This window comes from Schistocerca serialis, chromosome 2, assembly GCF_023864345.2.
Source record: "Schistocerca serialis cubense isolate TAMUIC-IGC-003099 chromosome 2, iqSchSeri2.2, whole genome shotgun sequence".
NCBI classification, from domain to species: Eukaryota; Metazoa; Arthropoda; class Insecta; order Orthoptera; family Acrididae; genus Schistocerca; species Schistocerca serialis.
This window is the reverse complement of record NC_064639.1, coordinates 789722099-789745887: the sequence shown is the minus strand read 5'-3', so window position 1 is coordinate 789745887 and position 23789 is coordinate 789722099. Positions and strand designations below refer to the sequence as shown.

The following is a 23789-nucleotide window of genomic DNA, read 5'->3' as shown; positions in this document are numbered from 1 at the left end:
TTGTTTCACAATAACGACATTTTCTGAATGCGTGCTGCTTAAGTGTCAATGTAGCACAGTGTATGGTCCATAATCCCATTATAAATTAATAGCAGAGATATGGGTCTTCAATTGGGCAGGTCACTTCTATTGTGCTTCTTTCCAGTCTGTGGGTGATCTTCTGTCGAGCGAGTGGTTGTTCACGACTGATAAAAATGGAGCTGTCGTCAACATATCCTGTAAGGAACCTAATTTGTGTTAATCTGTACTAAGGAACTTACCTTTATTGACTGACTTAAGCTGCTTCGCTACACCAAGTGTATCCAAATTAGGCATGTTGGCAGCTGTTCTTGATCTGAATTATGGAATATTTACTGGACCTTCTTTCGTAAAAGTATCAACGGAAAGTAATGCTTAGCAAAGTTTTAGTGGTGCATTCGCCGATATCATTACCGTTGTTAACGCGCGGGGAAGATATTGTTTGCATCTTGCTTTTGGTACGCTATCACCAGAACATACTCGGATTTTCTGGCATATTTAGAGACAGTTTCGTAATGGTGACTGTCAAAAGAATATCTAAGTGTAGGAGGCACTAATTTTGAGCTTCCATAACTAATCGCCATTCTTTGAGATTTTACTTTCTTTTAATTCTGGCATACTTCTTTCTTTTCTTCTGCAAATGTCCAGACCTGTTTCGCGTCTTACTGATCTATTTCGTATAAAATCAATTGCTGTCACCGCCTTCTCTTTAAATCCAAACCATATCTTACATAGTTCGCTATAAAGACTAGAAACCCTCACTCAATTAGCAAAGCATCAAACAGTTTTTTTCTTCATTTTAAACAGATTCATTTTGCGTTTGTTTTTGGATGTTACGGTGTTTAGGCACGCTAAAACGAACTCGCGGCTACTAATTCTATATCCATCATGACACTGTATACTTGTTCAGGTTTTTTTGTCACAAAGAAGTCTTCGCGATCACTCCACTTCATGTGGACTCCTGAATTAATTGTTTAAAAAATTTTCGAAGAAACTATTTACTACAATTTCGGACCATGTTTTATGCCTATCACCGACTTTGTCGAGTGTAACTTCTACCCACACTGGCAGCAACTATCTCCTTCCAGACAGAGCGAGGTGGCGTAGTGGTGAGCACACTGGACTCATGTTCGGGGGACGACGGCTCAAATCCGCGTTCGACCATCCAGATTTTCCGCGATTTGCTCATATCGCTCCAGGCAAATTCCGAGAAATTTCCTTTGAAGGGACACGGGCTATTTCCTTCCCTGTCCTTGGGTGATCTAGTTTTTGAAGGCATGTTAAACCCTAATCTTCCTTCCTTCCTTCCTTCCTTCCTTCTACTTCCATTTCACTACAAGATAAGCTTTCTCTAGCAGCAACAAACACGCCCCAAACAACTGAATTTAGTCTATACCGTTCTCCCTTGGTCAAAACCTCGATTAAACTTTTCCCTTGCCTTAGCCAACTTTAAATAGCTATGAAGATTGTTTTTTAAGTGCTTCCCATGACTGCTTGAAGTTCTGGTCGTTTCCCAACACAGCTACGACAATTTACAAATGTAATCTACCATCGTCCTATGTTTGACCCACTCTCTCAGAGACCGTACGCCTGTCTGAGCTTTTCCAGCATCCTCTAACTCACATATCGTTCAGTCCGCACCACACACGCTCCGCTAACCATATAGCCACCTAGCTCCGTACCAAAGGACGCAAAGTCCTGTCAACAATGTTGCAGATGTCTCAAACCAGACTGACTGTATTTACGACTTCTTATAAACGCTGAAACCAGAGTGAATCTCCTCTGATTCTAAGCGACACGCATCGTTGCCACCGACGTGAGCCACTACCTGCAGTTGGCTGCTTTCTGCGCTTTTCGTGGTATCTGGAAGCGTCCGTTCCACATCTGGGTTGACTCCTTCCGGTAGGCACACAAAGTGCACAATGGATTTCTTCCTCTCCTTGACAGCACAACATCCCTAAGGATCTTCATCACCCACCTAACACTGGAGTAACCTAAGACCAATAACCCTATCTTCCGTGAATGTTTGGACCTTGTAAACCGAGAAGTATCCTATGACATAGGGAAAACGCTTGCATCTGCCAAAGCTTCGTAATACTCACAGATATCGCCTGAAATCCGTTTCTCAGGCAATTTGGAGAGGCCTTTCGATCCGTCTTCCAGAAATTCTTTTGTCGGTCACATCTTAGAAAGACCTCTTACTGTAAATTTTAATGAACCTCTTTTGGCTAATTACAAATACATGATGTTCGGAAATTCCCGTTACAAACTTCTAGGACTTGTTTAGGGAAGTGAGTACATTATATTTTAAATAGGAACTTATGTTCGAAAACGTACCATTTGCGTTCTATGATGGTTTCAGTTCAGATGTTAAACTCATCCACTTCCGTTTGAGGAACTGAATTAGGCTTGACGCAGTACTGTTATTAGGTAACAAAGAAGTATAATAAATCATCCCTTTATCACTGAAGTACATTTGTATTAACGCTTAACCATTATGTTCTGTACCTGGATTACTTTTTGTTTTGGTTTTTTACGAACATGTAATGTTTGAGTGTTAATACAAAAAAAAAAAAATGTGCTGAAGTGATAAATGGATGTGTCGTTGCCTTTCGTTTCGAACTGTTACCTAATAATTGTAGTGCGTCACGCCCAAGTGAGTTCTTCAAGCATAAGTGGATGAGTCAAACATATGAACTGAAACCGTCGTAGAAAGGAAACGGTACGTTTCCGGACATGAGCTCCTATTAAATATATTATATACTCATACCGCTATAGAAGTTCTGGCAGTTTGTAACGGGACTTTACGACCACCTAGTATACATAATAAAATGACACATATGTACATTAAAAGTGACAGAAGGTCTTCGCTGCTGCCTGCAATTGCAGTAGTTTCTATTACTTCGGATTATAAAAAGTAATAATCAAACAGTACATTGTTTAGACGAATTGATGTTTATTAATGGATACAAAAATTTGTACAAAGTGAGGATGAGTAGTTGCTTGGTTGGTCCACGTCAGTCCTTAACCATGGTAGGCGCCGCCGTAGGCCAGGGCGGGAGCGTAGGCGGCCCTAGCGATGGGGGCGGCGTAGGCAGCCCTGGCGATGGGAGCGGCGTAAGCCCTGGCGGGGGCGGCGACGGCCACGGGGGCGTGGGCGACGGCCACGGGGGCGGCTACGGCGGGGTGGGCGCCGGCCTCCTTGTGCACGACGGCGTTGAAGCCGTTGACGGGGTCAGCCGTGTAGTCGACGACGCGGATGGAGCCGTCGGGTTCGGCCAGGCTGTAGCTGCCCTGGACGACGTCTCCGCTGCGGCTCTCGTGCTGGGTCTTGGAGTCACCAGTGTGGGCGTCCTGGACGTTGTAGGCGAAGCTGTACTCGGGGTGCGGGTCGTACTCCACGGCGGCGGGGGCGGCAGCGACAGCTGGGGCGTAGGCCCTGGCTACGGGGGCAGCGTAAGCCCTAGCGACGGGGGCGGCGTAACGAGCGATGGGGGCGGCATAGGCGGGGGCGGCGTATCCTCGGGCAGCCAGAGGTGCGCCAGGGGCGTAGACGGCGGGGGCGCCCAGGTAGCCGGCGCTTGCCACGGCCACCACCACGGACAGGACGATCAACTGCCGGAGAAAGAGAACACTGTTAACATTCTTGCTATCGTCACAATCCTAATTAAACAATACTTCATCTTTTATGTAGAAATTGTTCTCCCTTACTGCTGTGGCTCTGCAGTAGATATCTTTTATGTAGGTATCCGTAACATTCCCGTATGGGAGTCTGAAGTGAAGAAAAATGTGGAATTCGCTAAATGAAATTCGGAGCAAAAGAAGAACAGCGTTAATGTAATTTTAAAAACATGCATCAATACTGAGTCTCCTTTCAAAACTTACTATTATATCTACAATCCGTGGATTAATACGCTACAACATACTGCGAAGTTTCTGTATGAAATAGTAAAGAAAGTTCAAATGGTTCAATACTGCCTGCGAAAGGCGCACATCCACAATTAAATCGCAGTGCTACACTTTACATTAATCTATTCCACATGTTCCCACGTTATCTGAATCGTAGTGTACTAATTATTGTGGCTTCTGAATCGTAGGAATGTACGTGGTTTCTTTGATAATCGTCCTGACTCAAGTACCATAAAAAATATTACATGAAGGAATTTGGCGTAATGTTTGAAATAGATTATGTCCATAAGGTATTAAGAAAGGAACAAAAATGTGTCGTCTAATACATTCCTGCTCCGCTCTATCGTCCACAATGTTCAGTTCCATTTTAAGTGATGGACAGATTCCGTGGTCCTCGTTTATGACGTACGACAGGTGGAACTAAGCTCTACATAAAGCTGCGCTGAGACGTCGGTACGATGACAAGCGAACACGAGAGTGTGCTGCTGCCCCGGCTGCCTCACCTTGCACGCCATGCTGCTGCTGCTGCTACGTTCCGCTGCTGTGTGCCTGCTTGGGCGGCGGTCACAGCTTATATAGCCACAGCCGTCGCCGCCTGGTCCCCCCTACGGCGCAAAATTTTCGCCATTCACCGCACTAAACCTGATCCCTGTCGCGCTTGTTCGCCGCATACTTCCTACATTGCAAAACGTAAGTGGCGAATATGAGTGTCTTAGTTAATTAGTAACATATACCCATGTTCCGTTTGCCCGTTAAATTGTAATGATATGAAACGAGTCATTTTATATTAACATCACAATTTATTTAGTAAATATAGCTACTTCTTCTTCTTCTTCAGTAGCATTACAGCTCTTGGTGAGCCTTGGCTTCTTCAACAATCTTCCTCCACACTTCTCGATTATTTGCTGCTCTTTTCCACGCCTGGACTCCCATACTGGTGATATCCATTATTACCTCGTCGATTCATCTTCTTCTAGGTCTCCCTTTTCGCCTAACTGAATGGATCATACCTATCATTTAAAAAAAATGTTCTAATGTGTGTGAAATTTTATGGGACTTAACTCCTAAGATCATCAGTCCCTAAGCTTACACACTATTTAACCTAAATTATCCTAAGGACAAACACACACACCCATGCCCGAAGGAGGACTCGAACCTCCGCCAGGACCAGCCGCACAGTCCATGACTGCAGCGTCTGAGACCGCTCGGCTAATCCCGCGTGGCACCACCCTACACCCTATTTATTATTTCCTCACCATGTGTTACACTTACAGGGTGAGAATTATTGAACTATATAAAAAAATCGTCATAACTTCTGAACGGTTAGCGTTAGGATATTCAAACTGCACTGTTGACCACGGGGCGTGAAAGGAATCAGCATGCGTAAGCATGGTTTGGTTTCATTTAGATGGGTTCGTCAATAATTATAATTGCGGTATTTCGGGGACTGAGAATCCGCACTTCGCAATCGGGAAGCCTCTTCACCCTCAACGGGATAATCGGTGCGATATTCCTCAATGTCACGGTGACTACCGGACGGTACGTGAAGGTTTTGGAAGATGATTTCATCCCCATTATCCAAAGTGACCCTGGTTTCGACAAGACGTGATTCATGCAAAACGGAGATCGACGTCATCGAAGCAGGAGAGTGTCTGATGTACGAAGGAGGACTTTGGAGACCGCATTCTGACTGTGGGATACCCAGAGGCCACAGGCCTGGGTCTCGATTGGCCGCCACATTCTCCGGATCTGAACACATGCGACTCCTTTTGTGGGGCTGTATTAAAGACAAGATGTACAGCAACCCCAACCTTCTAACTAGCGAACTCAGTGACAACAGACGATCCAAATACACACACACACACACACACACACACACACACACACACACACAGCGGGTATGGTACTGCAAAATACCTCCAAAATATTCTCTTACATAGCACTCGCAACGGAACTCCTACAAAAACCACCACCAGGCCACCCCACCTAGATGCCAGACAGTGAAACAAAACAACGTAATATCACGCGTGCGCACTTGTTCACACACACCCACACACACACACACACACACACACCAAATAACACTATCAACACTCCGGAAGACAAAGCACGTACGAAGCACCTTGCATCCTGTACAGTGTGCGGGACACAACAACCAGACCCCATCACAATCAAACAGACCCCCAAACTCCGCAGCCCTAAACAACTTCCCTCCCATCCTCACCCCACCAAGACGGCAACTATTGCAAGTATTGTAACTTAAAACAACAAACAATACTCCGAAAACAGAGAACCTCCGTATTGTAGCATTTATTATAGACAATATGTTCCCCTAAATTTCTGAAAAGTTATTTCCATCTTTACTTTTTCTATATTCTTACTGTGCATCCCACATTACATGTTTTAATACCTCACGTCTTATTGTATTCTCACTTGCATATACTTATGTTTTTCATTTAATCTTTTATGTTTTATAGCTTTATATTAACTTGTCCTAAAATGAAATAAATATATGATGTGCAAATTCCTTTTATCAAAATAAATGAGTAGCAAGGACTTCTTACAGTCATTTGTAAATAAAGGATAAAAATAAAACGTTAGCAATGAGCAACTTAGAAAGCTTTAGAAAAACCAACTCTTTCTGAAGGTTTTTTTTTTTTTTTTTTTTTTTTTTCATCAGTCTACTGACTGGTTTGATGCGGCTCGCCACGAATTCCTTTCCTGTGCTAACCTCTTCATCTCAGAGTAGCACTTGCAACCTACGTCCTCAATTATTTGCTTGACGTATTCCAATCTCTGTCTTACTCTACAGTTGTTGCCTTCTACAGCTCCCTCTAGTACCATGGAAGTCATTCCCTCACGTCTTAGCAGATGTCCTATCATCCTGTCCCTTCTCCTTATCTGTGTTTTCCACATATTCCTTTCCTCTCCGTTTCTGCGTAGAACCTCTTCATTCCTTACCGTATCAGTCCACCTGATTTTCAACATTCGTCTATAGCACCACATCTCAAATGCTTCGATTCTCTTTTGTTCCGGTTTTCCCACAGTCCATGTTTCACTACCATACAATGCTGTACTACAGACGTACATCCTCAGAAATTTCTTCCTCAAATTAAGGCCGGTATTTGATATTAGTAGACTTCGCATGGCCAGAAATGCCTTTTTTGCCATAGCAAGTCTGCTTCTGATGTCCTTGCTCCGTCCGTCATTGGTTATTTTACTGCCTAGGTGGCAGAATTCCTTAACTTGATTGACTTCGTGACCATCAATCCTGATGTTAAGTTTCTCGCCGTTCTCATTTCTACTACTTCTCATTACATTCGTCTTTCTCCGATTTACTCTCAAACCATACTGTGTACTCATTAGACTGTTCATTCCGTTCAGCACATCATTTAATTCTTCTTCACTCTCACTCAGGATAGCAATGTCATCAGCGGATCGTATCATTGATATCCTTTCACCTTGTATTTTAATTCCACTCCTGAACTTTTATTTCCATCATTGCTTCCTCGATGTACAGATTGAAGAGTAGGGGCGAAAGGCTACAACCTTGTCTTACACCCTTCTTAATACGAGCACTTCGTTCTTGATCGTCCACTCTTATTATTCCCTCTTGGTTGTTGTACATATTGTATATGACCCGTCTCTCCCTATAGCTTACCCCTACTTTTTTCAGAATCTCGAACAGCTTACACCATTTTATATTGTCGAACGCTTTTTCCAGGTCGACAAATCCTATGAAAGTGTCTTGATTTTTCTTTAGCCTTGCTTCCATTATTAGCCGTAACGTCAGAATTGCCTCTCTCGTCCCTTTAATTTTCCTAAAGCCAAACTGATCGTCACCTAGCGCATTCTCAATTTTCTTTTCCATTCTTATGTATATTATTCTTGTAAGCAGCTTCGATGCATGAGCTGTTAAGCTGATTGTGCGACAATTCTCACACTTGTCAGCTCTTGCCGTCTTCGCAATTGTGTGGATGATGCTTTTCCGAAAGGCAGATGGTATATCGCCAGACTCATATATTCTACACACCAACGTGAATAGTCGTTTTGTTGCTACTTCCCCCAATGATTTTAGAAATTCTGATGGAATGTTATCTATCCCTTCTGCCTTATTTGACCGTAAGTCCTCCAAAGCTCTTTTAAATTCCGATTCTAATACTGGATCCCCTATCTCTTCTAAATCGACTCCTGTTTCTTCTTCTATCACATCAGACAAATCTTCACCCTCATAGAGGCTTTCAATGTATTCTTTCCGCCTATTTGCTCTCTCCTAGCCGGCCGGTGTGGCCGTGCGGTTAAAAGCGCTTCAGTCTGAAACCGCGTGTCCGCTATGGTCGCAGGTTCGAATCCTGCTTCGGGCATGGATGTGTGTGATGTCCTTAGGTTAGTTAGGTTTAAGTAGTTCTAAGTTCTAGGGGACTGATGACCACAGAAGTTAAGTCCCATAGTGCTCAGAGCCATTTGAACCATTTTGCTCTCTCCTCTGCATTTAACAGTGGAATTCACGTTGCACTCTTAATGTTACTACCGTTGTTTTTAATGTCACCAAAGGTTGTTTTGACTTTCCTGTATGCTGAGTCTGTCCTTCCGACAATCATGTCTTTTTCGATGTCTTCACATTTTTCCTGCAGCCATTTCGTCTTAGCTTCCCCGCACTTCCTATTTATTTCATTCCTCAGCGACTTGTATTTCTGTATTCCTGTTTTTCCCGGAACGTGTTTGTACTTTCTTTTCTCATCAATCAACTGAAGTATTTCTTCTGTTACCCGTGGTTTCTTCGCAGCTACCTTCTTTGTACCTATGTTTTCCTTCCCAACTTCTGTGATGGCCCTTTTTAGAGATGTCCATTCCTCTTCAACTGTACTGCTTACTGCGCTATTCCTTATTGCTGTATCTATAGCGTTAGTGAACTTCAAACGTATCTCGTCATTCCTTAGTACTTCCGTATCCCACTTCTTTGCGTATTGATTCTTCCTGACTAATGTCTTGAACTTCAGCCTACTCTTCATCACTACTATACAGGGTGATTCAAAAAGAATACCACAACTTTAAAAATGTGTATTTAATGAAAGAAACATAATATAACCTTCTGTTATACGTCATTACAAAGAGTATTTAAAAAGGTTTTTTTTCACTCAAAAACAAGTTCAGAGATGTTCAATATGGCCCCTCCAGACACTTGAGCAATATCAACCCGATACTCCAACTCGTTCCACACTCTCTGTAGCATATCAGGCGTAACAGTTTGGATAGCTGCTGATATTTCTCGTTTCAAATCATCAATGGTGGCTGGGAGAGGTGGCCGAAAGACCATATCCTTAACATACCCCCATAAGAAAAAATCGCAGGGGGTAAGATCAGGGCTTCTTGGAGGCCGTCCAGAACTTTTCCCTTTGCACAAACACCCATTCTCTGTAAACTGTTTATACCAACGTTTAATACATCACCTATCAGGAGGTTTAACACCATACTTCGTTCGAAATGCACGCTGGACAACTGTCGTCGATTCACTTCTGCCGTACTCAATAACACAAAAAGCTTTCTGTTGAGAGGTCGCCATCTTAGCATCAACTGACGCTGACGCCTAGTCAACAGCGCCTCAAGTGAACAAATGTACAACTCAATGAAACTTTATAGTTCCCTTAATTCGCCGACAGATAGTGCTTAGCTCTGCCTTTTGTCGTTGCAGAGTTTTAAATTCCTAAAGTTGTGGTATTCTTTTTGAATCGCCCTGTATTGTGATCTGAGTCTATATCTGCTCCTGGGTACGCCTTACAATCCAGAATATGATTTCGGAATCTCTGTCTGACCATGATGTAATCTAATTGAAATCTTCCCGTATCTCCTGGTCTTTTCCAAGTATACCTCCTCCTCTTGTGATTCTTGAACAGGGTATTCGCTATTACTAGCTGAAACTTGTTACAGAACTCAATTAGTCTTTCTCCTCTTTCATTCCTTGTCCCAAGCCCATATTCTCCTGTAACCTTTTCTTCTACTCCTTCCCCTACAACTGCATTCCAGTCGCCCATGACTATTAGAATTTCGTCCCCCTTTACATACTGCATTACCCTTTCAATATCCTCATACACTTTCTCTATCTGTTCATCTTCAGCTTGCGACGTCGGCATGTATACCTGAACTATCGTTGTCGGTGTTGGTCTGCTATCGATTCTGATTAGAACAACCCGGTCACTGAACTGTTCACAGTAACACACCCTCTGCCCTACCTTCCTATTCATAACGAATCCTACACCTGTTATACCATTTTCTGCTGCTGTTGATATTACCCGATACTCATCTGACCAGAAATCCTTGTCTTCCTTCCACTTCACTTCACTGATCCCTACTATATCTAGATTGAGCCTCTGCATTTCCCTTTTCAGATTTTCTAGTTTCCCTACCACGTTCAAGCTTCTGACATTTCACGCCCCGACTCGTAGAACGTTATCCTTTCGTTGATTATTCAATCTTTTTCTCATGGTAACCTCCCCCTTGGCAGTCCCCTCCCGGAGATCCGAATGGGGGACTATTCCGGAATCTTTTGCCAATGGAGAGATCATCATGACACTTCTTCAATTACAGGCCACATGTCCTGTGGATACACGTTACGTGTCTTTAATGCAGTGGTTTCCATTGGCTTCTGCATCCTCATGTCGTTGATCATTGCTGATTCTTCCGCCTTTAGGGGCAATTTCCCACCCCTCTATCCGCCTCTCCACCCTCTTTGACAAGGCCGTTGGCAGAATGAGGCTGACTTCTTATGCCTGAAGTCTTCGGCCGCCAATGCTGATTATTTATCAAAATTTAGGCAGTGATGGGGATCGAACTCGGGACCGAAGACCCTTTGATTATGAATCAAAGACGCTACCCCTAGACCACGGGTCAGACCTTGAAGGTTACAGAACCGAAAAATCTAAAAGGAAGTGCACATCCCCGCACAACTTCTGGACCTCGCTACACTCTTCAGGAGCTCTTTCTCGCGGAACATTCTTCGGATTACTACGCATCGCACGGATTTTTGGACGTGGCCATCAACACGAACGTTGATGAAATCTTCTTGGGCTTCCATCCGGGTAGCTGCGTCGAAAATGCGCGACGTTTCGATGAGTGTCATTCTCATCATCTCCTGGCGAAGATGATGGGAATGACATCCATCGAAACGTCGCGCATTTTCGACGCAGCTACCCGGATGGAAGTCCGAGAAGATTTCATCAGCAGTATACACCGGGAAAGCCTACATTCACATAACACGAACGTTTCTTCGGATTCTGCTTCGGACTGCCTGTACTTCCCAGTATGCACTGAACCTGTGATGTTGAACAAACTTGTTGCTGAACTGACGCGAGATTTTGCATTGTGTACAAAGTACATCTGTTTACAAATAGGGAAAGTGTCAACCGTTAACCCGGGTATTATTTACCGAATGCTAAATGGTCATCTATGCAGTATGGAATTCCCTGAGAGTTCTACCAGTTTGCCCGAAGTGGAACTGAAAGACACCATTATTGCACTGATTTGTGACAGCGTGAATAGACATTCGACCATAATAGAACAAGATAATGGTCTACAGTTTGATGGCTGAACTCCATGATATAGCAATGATTGACAGTGATTGTATATCTGATTGTAAAACACATGAGCAGTACTTTCTTCAGAAACTAAATTAAATTTCGATTATAAGAAGTCTGCAGTTGAATTTTGAAAAAACGGAAAGAAGGGAAAAAGGTCCCTTTCATCTATGCAGCATAAATATCACAAAGTTATGTCAATGAAACATCTAGGAAAAATATTTTTTTCGTGATGGCGCACAAAGTGATAAGATAATGATAGTACACTACTGAACTTTACAAGAAGTAGTGTAGGCTATGGACCATCGACTGTTTATCCAAGATACCGACATTCGAAAGTGGGCCTTGCAAATGAGCAGGGACGTAAAGTTACACAATTTCAATGCATGCCCCAAATGGCTACTGAATTTTGAAAAGGTGCGCGGAATTTTATCTCGGAAAACAAAGTTTATAAGTAGACACTGTATAAATGATGAAAATGATCTCGACGAAGTCATTTTACGACTTTTAGCGCTAGTTAAGGAGTACAACAGCGTATTGGGAGCTGAAAATTTGTACAACTTCGAACAGACCGGATTCAACCTGGAGTTCCATTCTATACGTACTTTTTTCCAAAATGGTGTAAAGAAAATTGAATTCATACCGCAGCCATTGTAATCAGTTACAGTCAAACGATTCAGCCATGCAGTCTCTGAAACTAGCAAACTGTTTACCAGCCTATTCATAGTTTTAAAAGAAACTAATGGAGAGTTTTCACAGAGAAGTAGAGAACTTCTTTTTGAAGCCAAAAATGTTCTTGTGACGCCTGACCATGTCAGATGATTCTTGACAGAAGTTTTCTTTCCCAGTGCAGGAGAAAAATCTGTATTATCGTTAGATTCCTGGGGCGGTCAGTGCGAAAGAACTGTTGTGAATGTCGTAACTGAGGACGAGGAACTTGTTCTTCTGGTGGTTCCAAAAAGCTCAACGGGGCAAGTTCAGCAGTTGGACGTATACGGCTTTCGATGTTGGAAGAACTTTGTGACAAGATTCTCAGATTTAGTTCTGCTGCATGATTATTATGTCAATCTCTATTTGAAAAACAATATGATGAAGCTGCTGCCACTAGTGCATTGGCAGTTCTCTTCGTCGAGGTGTTCCAATGTACTGAAATATGACTGGCACAAATCAGTTTTAAGCATTTATTTACCGATTATCATTACTGTAAAGATTTTATATCATAATAATTGGTTATCATTATTTTCTGTTAAGAAAATACACGTATGTGAACCGGTAACTAAAAAAAAAAAAAACAAAAGAAGTATGAACTGAAAAAGTAAAATAACAGTTTCCATAATACAACAAATAACTAGAATAATAATGAACGTTTATATATTTTAATTAGGTGTGTTGCACATACTCCAACAGCACATTCTGTACAACTTATTTTCCAAAACTGGTATTACAGAAACTATCTTCATCACACATGAATGTATGTGGAATGTGCATTTCTTTAATTTATGTTGTAATAAAAGTTTCCATTTCGCAAAATTCATTAACGATGTAGGAGTGATTTGTAATTTTATGATTTTTCAAAAGTTAATTATACAGTTTTCAAGAACGTAAGTTACACTTCAACTTTATATAAAAGTGTTTTATGTTTCATGGTTTCGAAGCTATTTCCTCTAAACCCAATACACCAAATTACTTTTCGGCATTTGTTTTACCCCTTAAAAGTGAAGCTGGGCAAAAACAAAAATACTTATTCCTTTATTTTGCTCCCTACAAACACCTACCAAATTTCATCAAGATCGTTCATTGACTCTAGGGAATATTCCTTGTGAGTGTAACGATATTGCCGGCCGGGGTGGCCGAGCGGTTCTAGGCGCTACAGTCTGGAACCGCGCGACCGCTGCGGCCGCAGGTTCGAATCCTGCCTCGGGCATGGATGTGTGTGATGTCTTTAGGTTAGTTAGGTTTAAGTTGTTCTAGGGGACTGATGATCTCAGATGTTACGTCCCATAGTGCTCAGAGCCATTTGAACCATTTTGTAACGATATTCCTGTCTCCTGCTGGCATAGTGAGCATGCATAACATCGCATGTTTAAGTTTGATATCATAATGTAGAACTAAACTATGTTTTCTACATAATTACAAACTTTTAAAAATTCCACCGAGTACAGCATCTTGCATGAATAGATATACCTTATCCCTGATGGCTGGGAATACAAGTTCTCAGTTGTAAAACTCAATGTAGATCTCACAACACAAAGAAGCCTCGAAAGACAGTCTAGAACGCTTCAAAAATGATTTCTAAGTAATTGTCCCTGTAACCGCCCTGTTAAATTGTTAGAATCTTAGTCAGAAATGTCGCGTAATAAATGTTTCGCTTGAAGCGCCGTTGTGACGCAGGCAAAGGCCAATTGTGGAAACTAAGCCACTGAATATTAAAAGCAACGTTATTAAAGAATACACCCGACTGATTACACACAATAAGAGAGCACGTACATTCAAGAATGAGTGGTTCAAAATAAGAATTAATACTGTAAGAGGAATGGGTCATAAGTATAGATAGATCGGTACACACTCAGTTGTATGCGAACATACGATCGGTATAGAGGCACGTACATTCTATCATTCCCCGTGGCCTGGGTAAAAAGAATTGTGGTTAAAATGCATTTATTCATCTAAGAAAGAAAATAATCGGACTTCGTAAGTAAATGAAAAGAAAGATTGCAGGCGAGGTAAATGACCTATATATTGTAATTGACATTGGCAGCCACGAAGGGAAAGAGATGAACGCATTCAGTACCTCTATTGTTGAGCAGGGCCGTCGTGAACATCGTCGCCACCATCTAAATTCTCCATACTAAATTAAAATAATAATAATCTTCCAGAGTTACAGGAGCTGGGATTCATAGTATCGAAAGTGAGAAAATCGTTCTGTTTCGAAAGTTGCTTTCATTATTTAGCACAATTTCACTAGTAACTACACAGCCTGTCTTATCACCAGGACATGAGAACAACGAAAGATAACTATTACTAAACCTAATAAACGAAGAGCGTAAATCTTCTTTTGTCCATCACTGTTAAATACTTCTCAAATGAATCTTTGGCGTTAGAGTCGAAAAATTATCTGTACATTTATCAATAAGAAAAAACTATTAACTTCCTTTATAACTCCTATAATCGTAAACATCATAGACCGAACAAATGTCCAGACTAAAAGGAGACCTGGCAGATTGTTGATCAGAGAGCTGCTTATAGCTTGTGAGGTCAAGTTACTAACGGTGCATCCCAAAACTGCTGTACCGCTCCCTTTGATACCGCATACAGTTCAGTGCTACAGAATTACTGAAAATTATTGAAATCTGAATATGGGTGTCCACATATCTGCAAACAGCAAGCACTTCACAATCAAATCAGTGAACACCTCAATCCCGCACTCGAAGTTTCCCAGCAGATATCATGTTAACAATCCCAAGCTTTATCTTCACAGCGTCGACTGTATGACATTTGGTATATACTGTTTCTGAGCTCAGCTAATGCAGCACAGAAAAAAAATTTATAAACTAGTAACGAACAAATGAGGCAAGGTAACTGAGCTCTATTCTGGTACCTGAGATAAACTGAAATAATTCTTTGAACAACTGATGTCAGTTTGAATATAATTAACAATCGATTTATGACCACTGATACAATGAGTGCCAGTTTATGTGCTGATTTTCATGGAAAGCTACACCATGAGTTATCTGAAGCTTCAAATTATTATTTACATATGATATTAATGTTGTCCTTTGCAGTTACCATGCGCTACAAGCTTCCTGGCAAATTAAAACAATGTATCAGACAGGGAATCCAACACGGAACTTTACTTTTTGTGGACAAAGTGTTGCTGGTTTTCTTTTCCTTTGCCGGGACTCAAATCCAAGACTCCCACTTACTGTTCTTCCTACCAACTTTTTTCTGTGTATTTATTTTTTAATCCAAATTAAATAAGAACAGATTGACGTTCCAATATTTACATAAATTTGTTGTTTTAGTTAAATAGTATTTAGCAGCCTTCTTTTCTAAACTCACTACAAAATGAAATATTAACTTGGGTAAACAAAACAATACAAACACACCCTCAAGCGGCCCAAGGACTCTTCTTTTTTTCTAGCCGTCATAGTCCGGTGTATTCTTTTATTTCAGAAACAAAAAATAACTAGCCATGAAGAGACGTTATACGGAGTATACAATCTTTGTTTGTGATCCTTTCTTCTAACTTGTTTTTCATGATTAGAAAATGGCCACAATAGCCGAGCTTACGCACAAAAAAAAAAAAAAAAAAAAAAAAAAAAAAAAAAAAAAAAAAAAAAAAAAAAAAAAAAAAAAAAGAATCAGGCTGCTGTTGCAAAGTCATCCGTGAATTAAACACTTGTAAGGAAAAATGCTGAGAAGATGAAAAGAAAAAGGAAGATAAGGACGGTAGGAAGACTTGCATCGCCATGCTCCACTCGTCTCGCCGTTAGAACAACGGTCTGGCAGCGCGCGACCGCCACGGTCACAGGTTCGAATCCTGCCTCGGGCATGGATGTGTGTGATGTCCTTAGGTTAGTTAGGTTTAAGTAGTTCTAAGTTCTAGGGGACTGATGACCGTAGATGTTAAGTTCCATAGTACTCAGAGCCATTTGAGCAATTTAGAACAACGGCCGTTCTATCGTCGGTGGGGAGAGGGGGTGTTTCCTGCCTTTGTGGCGCGTTTCGTCTCGATTCCACCTCCTGGGAGGGTTCTAAGGAGTTCATGAAAGTGGCTCGATAGTATCGATGCCGGCGCAAGGTGTGGCGTTGTACATGGACACGTGCCCAGAAGTTCTCCGGATCTACGATGTGATGGCGTGCCACTTAGACGACGGAAAGTAAGGCGCATCAGGATGTATCGGCATGGTAGGAGAGACGTGTTAGGGGGCACTCGAAGGTAGAAAACCACAATTTTCTATACAAGGCTCCAGACGGCTGCTGGAGCCCCATACTCGAAACTGCGTAAATCCGTATCTTCGACATCGCAATTGAGGAACAGGGGTGAGTCCACCAGCGCGATGCGGTGCGGTTCCTGCCTTGTAGTATATTTGCTATTGACGAGAAAGTACCACGTCACAGTGATGTCAGTGTTGTTGTATGGTTGTTGGCTCGTTTCCTAAACTATAGGTCATGAAAACTGGGGTGACGTGCTTCGGCGGGGCTTCGGGGTAGGGACGCTCAGAGAAGGCGGTAGATGCGTAGGTATTCGTCTTCCAGCCTGGGGAGCGTGTTGCATATGTAACAGTATTCCAAAAGGAAAACTCCGATCAGTGGCATTTGAAGTAGTTTATGTACCAATGACGTTGGCAGGCGTCTCGAAATAAGTCATATTCGGCGGTCAACATTCCAGTGAAACTAATATCCTCGCTTTTCCACAACCGGAGGGTAGTATTGGTGTAAAGTCACGTGGTACTAGCTCTTACGTCAGCAAGCGTGAGGCCACCATCCCACTTCGGTAAGGTAAGGGCATCATACTCGAATATGAAGATATGGCCGCAACATATAAAATACCCGAAGGCTGCTTATAGTCTGGCAGCCATTGTCGCAGTGATGGGCAGAATCTGGGCCATGTGGGGTATCCGGGCTGCCAGGTGTGTACTGACAAAGGTGATCCTCTGGCACATTTTCAGCAGGCGTAGTAAGTGGCTCTGTATGTTCGCCCGCACGCGTTGAAGTAGTGCCCGAAAATCGATCATCGAGGCACGGCGAAGCTCTCGCGTGCACACCACTCGGAGAGAGCGGAGGATGTCCACCAGCTCAAAGAGAGCCACGCTATCTGTGACCCTGACTTACTGGGCGTTCGATCCGTATATATTCTCTGAGTCTTCTAATGACGAGAAGCCTGGACATCGCCCCTTGAAGGAGGTGCATGATCACACCTCCGTGAACGTCGGCGATATCACTATCCAGTCCGTCACTGCGTTGAGTAATGCTTGACTCACACGATCAAACATTTGATTGAAATCGATGGAAATAGAAACGCGTGTCAGTCGGAATTGTGTTGCCACAGCGATCACTGAAGGCAGTCTTGATGTTATTATCGCCAACTAAGGAAGTTTGTTCACGGGACACAACTTATCGGAACATTTGTTTGTGTCGCATTGCTAGAACTCTCGTGGAAATTTTGAAGTCGCAATTTAGTAACGTGATTGGCTAGTAACTACCAAGCCGTGTTCCTCATGCAAGTTTCGGGAAAGGTATGAGTAAGCCTTCTATGGGCGTTGGTGTCTTGAGTGGTGCGCCACACAAAGTTTGCAGTACGAGACCGATTCAGTGATGCTTTGGCCACAGCTCGAAGGATATAGTTGGTGGTCACTTCCACAGTAAGGAGTGTTACCGCAGCGGCGTCCAGTTTATGATGGATCTCCTGGGGAACCTCAACAATAGCCTCTGCACCGGTCGGTACTTCTTGATAGTGGTGTCTCTCGTCCGTCATGAAGGCATCGGCGACGGGATCTTGCGATGTCAGCCGTCGTCCATCAGGTAGGTCTGAAGTTGACAATAAAGCCTGTTGACGTCGACAAACATTTTGAGGATATGACGCATATAAGGTTCTTCACCACTAATCCTGTTTTTGCCGCGTGGTTGTATGATGTCTCCTTCCAGAGAGCACCTGGTCAAGTTTAAAATTTCTGCCTTGATGCGTTGATGTTCTTTTTGACGGCCCAGGGGACGGGGGACGGGGGACGGGGGACGGTCCATGAGGTCGCATTGAGCAATATAGTAGAAATCTGTTGTGAGGTGGTTCCACCAGGCTTTGGCTCTGCCATATTGTGTCAAGATGCGGCGGATGGCCGGTTTGGCGCACAGTATCCACCACTGCAGTGTGGCCTCGTACCGCATGATGCGTTTGACACAAGCATATCAAGCTTCTGCGACCCGTTGTCGACATTCGGGGTCTCGCAATAGCGCAGTGTCCAGTTTTCAGGGTCCTGCGCTGCACCATATAGAGTGTCTGCTCTGCGCCATGTAGACTGTCTATAAAGGTCGATGGTACAGATGTAGATTTCATATTCCGAAAAGACAGATGGTCAATGTTCCGCGTGGAGAAGATAGAATGTGTCAGACATACATATTTTATCGAGCCGGCCGGCGCAGTGTCTCGTGATGTGTGACGCCCCGGGCGATCACTGTGTACCACTCTCCGTCTTCAAGTGCCGATGAGACGAAGGTGGCGGACAAAAAAGCCAAGTTCTGGGCATGTGGTGAAATGTGGTTATTCGCATGTACGCTCAAAATCGCAATTGAGATTTCCGACCACAATGAGGTGATTCTATTTCCGAGAAATAAAGGCGTGATAACCTTTGCATGGACCTAGGAGCTATCCCATAGGGCGTGTAGTTTTATGATTCTGATTCCCTCACATGTCAGGTAGATTTGCGACATTAGAAACTGCAAGCCCTTCTCGGAGGAGGGTGGTCCTCCACGAGTATTCCATATCCACAATCGTATCCATGTGACCAAGATCAAGTTGCTGTCCTCAGTTCTTGTAGAAGGGCTATGTCGATGTCCGCTGCACCTGTCGTGTTGTGCAGTACTTGAAGCTTAAAGTGGTAGCCGATATTATTGGGTATGCCTGGTGGGGGATCCGTGCTGACGATATGCTCATAGCTGCTGAACTTTGAGGTGGAGGATTGTGGAAGCCCATAGGGCAGGAGTCGTTGCGGGATAATCTCTCATTTTAGTGTCAGTGTAATGGAGGAACAAATCTCAGTTCCGCATCAGGTTGGAGTGGCAAATCCCCATCATCTGGGCCGGCCGGAGTGGCCGAGCGGTTCTAGGCGCTACAGTCTGGAACCGCGCGACCGCTACGGTCGTAGGTTCGAATCCTGCCTCGGGCATGGATGTGTGTGATGTCCTTAGGTTAGTTAGGTTTAAGTAGTTCTACGTTCTAGGGGACTGATGACCTCAGAAGTTAAGTCAGAGCTCAGAGCCATTTGAACCCATCATCTGCCCATAACAACGGTTCGTAGGTTTCAACATTGGCGAGAGGTGGCGGCGCTGGCCGAGTCGGCGCAATCCCTTCGGCGACGACGGGCGTGCTATTTCTACGGCTCCCGGGCGTGGTTCTTGCTCACAATTTCTGGTGCAAGAATGTCATTCTTGGGGAGAATGCGTCTCCCTGGCAGCAGAAGATTTCGTGTATGAATTCAGATTTTTGCGGCACCTCTTCGTCTTGCGAAGTTGACTCAGTGGTCGATTCTGATGTCTTGTGCGTTTCCTGCGCCGTTAGGGCTACTTTTCCTTCCGGCAATGTGTCTCGATATCTTAGGAAGAAAGTGACTCCCGTCGTTCCGGTAAAAAAGCCGCTGCTGGGATAATGCGGTCTTCAGTCTCCATAAGACCCTCACGAGTATGCTTGTGATCTTCGAGTGTGGGTGGGTCCGGTTGGAAGTTATGTTAACGGGCAGCATTGTCGGTGGCAACCTGCTGTGACGCCTTCGGCTGTGTCAGTCCTGGGAGAACGTTATGAACAGCGCCTTCTGAGGGGTGGTCGTGCGGTGCCAACACGTAGGTGATTGGAAATTCAGTTGTGGTTCGGTCGGCTTTCGTGTCGTCGTACCGTAGTTGTGTGATGCGGCGTTCCAGGCATGCATTGCGGACGTCGCCCTCTTTGCCATAACCAAAAACATGTTCGGGGTTGACCGTCGTAACTCATCACTGATCGGCAGCAGCCAACTAAAATGTACCCGTGTTTCGGCTACACGTTTGTATACTCTTCTGTAAGGGCTTAGCTCCGCGATGACTTCTTCCTGTACCTCGAAAGGCAGTTCGAGAACACGGATCGTTCGAAGCCCAAGTTCGGCATGGCCCACAACCATAGGCCCGATGTAGTCGTCGGGGTGTCGAAATTTGAGTAATTGTCGCGTCCGTTGGATAATCTCGTTGCAGGCAACGTCGGAAGTCATCTGAACATAAATGACGCTGCTGACCATCGATAGGTCAACGACGATGAGATCATCACAAGGAATCTTGACATCATCACGTAAGAGTTGGCCATGACAGTTTGTTCGACTTAGAGGCGCTGTGACGCGGAAGTAAACAAACACCACGCGTGCGGCGGCGGGGACGGCTGTGAGCGATCCGCACTGCTGAACTGCCAGAGGCGGATGCTGGTTAAGCTACCCACGCGTGACTCACAACCCGTCCTCGAAACTACACATCGAGCAGTACCTCTTTTCTACTATCCAAAGTTAACAGACGTTCTCCTGCATATTTTCTGGGACTGACACTCCAGGAAACAAATTGGCCTTATGCGAGTGAGACTCACCTTCGTACAAATTTAATTAGGTGTGTACACAGTTCTGGGGTCGGGGAACCGGAATTCTCGACGATTTTTGCTTGTTATCGATACTGATACCGGCAAGATGTATGTGCAACAATTCCAAGACTTTCGAGAATACTTTAATTTTAACTTTGAAGTAGGATAACAAATGACAAACTAAATATTTTTTTGGTGTGATATAATTTCAAATGAAGACTTTTTGGATTTTTTCCTTTACTAGGACTGTTAAGGCTTGTTTCTTGCCACAGTTCATGATTCTAGGTCAATGGGAAGTAGCCTATACCTTTTAATGAGTTTGCGAGTGTCAGAAAATGTGACACAAATGGCCGTATGTTTTGACTGTATTTACTTAGAAGGTTACATTTAGTACACCGCCAGGGAACCATAGACCTTAGTACATCACTTAAATTTGAACTTGATACGTCTACTCGTTCCTGAGGTAAAAGGTTTTAACAGTCGTATAACTAGACGGATATACAAACACACGGACAACAAAGTATTCCTTTAAATGTTTCGTTTTCACCGATTGAGTCACGGAACTTTAAATATGATACTACGGAGAAATGGCTTAGCCACAGTCTACAAGACCTGATCCAGAATTAACGTTACACTCTGCAGCAGCGTGTGCACCGTTGTGCAACAATTACTTGAAAAAGTAATACATACCTATTTGGCAGAACAACGCAGAACTAGATGTCACCTTGAGCTTTTTCCGTAATAGTGGTACATGACCAGAAATTTCTTTCTGGAACATGGACAAACTGAGTTGTTCTCGCCCGATGGCTCGATCCAGCTGGTTCTCACCTTGCACTGTATACTGCTACTACTGCTTCCCACCAATGTCTTCAGCTTCCTACCTGTCAATTAAGACATCTGTCCCCTCTGGCTATGTTTGTTAATGTGGAAACGCTGAACTGCAACGTGCCGTGAATCGGACTCCAAGACACCCTGTAAGTATTTCTGTATAACCCGCCGGGTAAGTCCGCTCAGAGATGAAAGCTCAGAGGTAAGGCAAGGGCGTAGCACTTCCAATAAAATCATGCCTAGTAAAGCACAGTGCCAACGGCCTTGCCGCAGTAGTAACACCGGTTCCAATTGAGGAACTACTTGACTGAGAAGTAGCAGCTGCAAAACCGACAGCGACCGGGAGAGGGATGTGCTGACTACATGCCTCTCTATACCTGCATCCAGTGAAGCCTAATGGCTGAGGATGACTCGGTGGTCGGTCGGTACCTTTGATCCATTCGCAACCTGTTCAGAGCCAGTGGTTGTAAGGCACAGCAGTGTTCAAACAACCTTTTAGATGGTGACAGATTTACCTTATTTTCTGGTAATTGGTTAAATTGCTGGAAATGTTTTATGGCGTAGACATTCTACAACTTGTGCTACATGGCATACAACATTGGCTACGTATTATAATTTACAAGTACTGAAAATAGTTATAACACTGTAGCTGAATTACGTACATTTGGGAGAGCTATCGTAATTTAGCATACATTGGAAAGACTGGGTTTGGGATGAAAATGAAAATAAGTAATAATGTACCACTAAATAGTTTAGACAAATATTATATTGATGTTCATTAATGAATACAAAAATTTGTACAAAATGAGGATGAGCAGTTGGTTGGTTGGTCCATGTCAGTCCTTAACCATGGTAGGCGCCACCATAGGCCAGGGCGGGAGCGTAGGCAGCCCTAGCGATGGGGGCGGCGTAGGCAGCCCTGGCGATGGGTGCAGCGTAAGCCCTGGCGGGGGCGGCGACGGCCACGGGGGCGTGGGCGACGGCCACGGGGGCGGCAACGGCGGGGTGGGCGCCGGCCTCCTTGTGCACGACGGCGTTGAAGCCGTTGACGGGGTCAGCCGTGTAGTCCACGGTGCGGATGGAGCCGTCGGGTTCGGCCAGGCTGTAGCTGCCCTGGACGACGTCTCCGCTGCGGCTCTCGTGCTGGGTCTTGGAGTCACCAGTGTGGGCGTCCTGGACGTTGTAGGCGAAGCTGTACTCGGGGTGCGGGTCGTACTCCACGGCGGCGGGGGCGGCAGCGACAGCTGGGGCGTAGGCCCTGGCGACGGGGGCGGCGTAAGCCCTAGCGACGGGGGCGGCGTAACGGGCAACGGGGGCGGCGTAGGCGGGGGCGGCGTATCCTCGGGCAGCCAGAGGTGCGCCAGGGGCGTAGACGGCGGGGGCGCCCAGGTAGCCGGCGCTTGCCACGGCCACCACCACGGACAGGACGATCAACTGCCGGAGAAAGAGAACACTGTTAACATTCCCGCTCTGACATCTCAGTCCCAGATAAAAAGTGCTCCCTCTTTTGTGTTGAACGTATTTTCCAGTTTTCGTATGGCCCTGTAGAAGGTGTCTGCAATATTCCTAAGTGGGACTCTGAAGTCAAGAAAAATTTGGCAAAAATAAAGTGGAGATTTTCTACTGTATGAAGAGTCCATTGAAAGCAAAAGAACTAACGCAGGGACATGTCTCTTTGATAGGCGCTAGTGACCAGTAGAGCGTGTGCTTTAGATGTAATTCTATGGAATATTTAATTGCATCTGCATCCGTTGGACTAATATATTATATCATTCTAAAGTGTTTTCTTTTTTTTTTTTCCGAGGCGTGCTCTACCAACGAGGTGGTAGGTCCGCAACTCTTCAGTGTTGAGGAAATTGGATATTTTTTTTTATTCGTCTGTCGGGGTTGCACTGATATAAAATTCAGCTGTAGTGGTTATCAGTTTGACGCTGACACACCCACTCTCAAACCACACACCTTGCTATTAACCGCTATTATTCATACAATATGTGTATAGTGCCAAAAGCCACAAACTACCTCTGTACAGGAAAGTATACAGTGGGGAACAAACACCCTCATCAATGATCTTAGCCTATTGTTCGTTAAATTTTCCTCTACCTTCTCCCTCTGTTATATATATATATATATATATATATATATATATATATATATATATA

The 23789-nt window shown here is 44.0% G+C and overlaps 1 protein-coding gene across 1 annotated transcript in view; it reads right to left on the bottom strand.

The window, feature by feature from the left end:
* Nucleotides 1-3042: 3042 nt before the first annotated feature.
* The window catches only part of LOC126456413 (cuticle protein 18.6), a 50753-nt gene continuing 30006 nt past the window's right edge, over nt 3043-23789 (bottom strand). The window contains exon 2 of the mRNA XM_050092165.1: nt 3043-3633. Coding sequence (XP_049948122.1) covers nt 3043-3633 — 591 coding nt within the window. The remainder of the gene's footprint in view (nt 3634-23789) is intronic.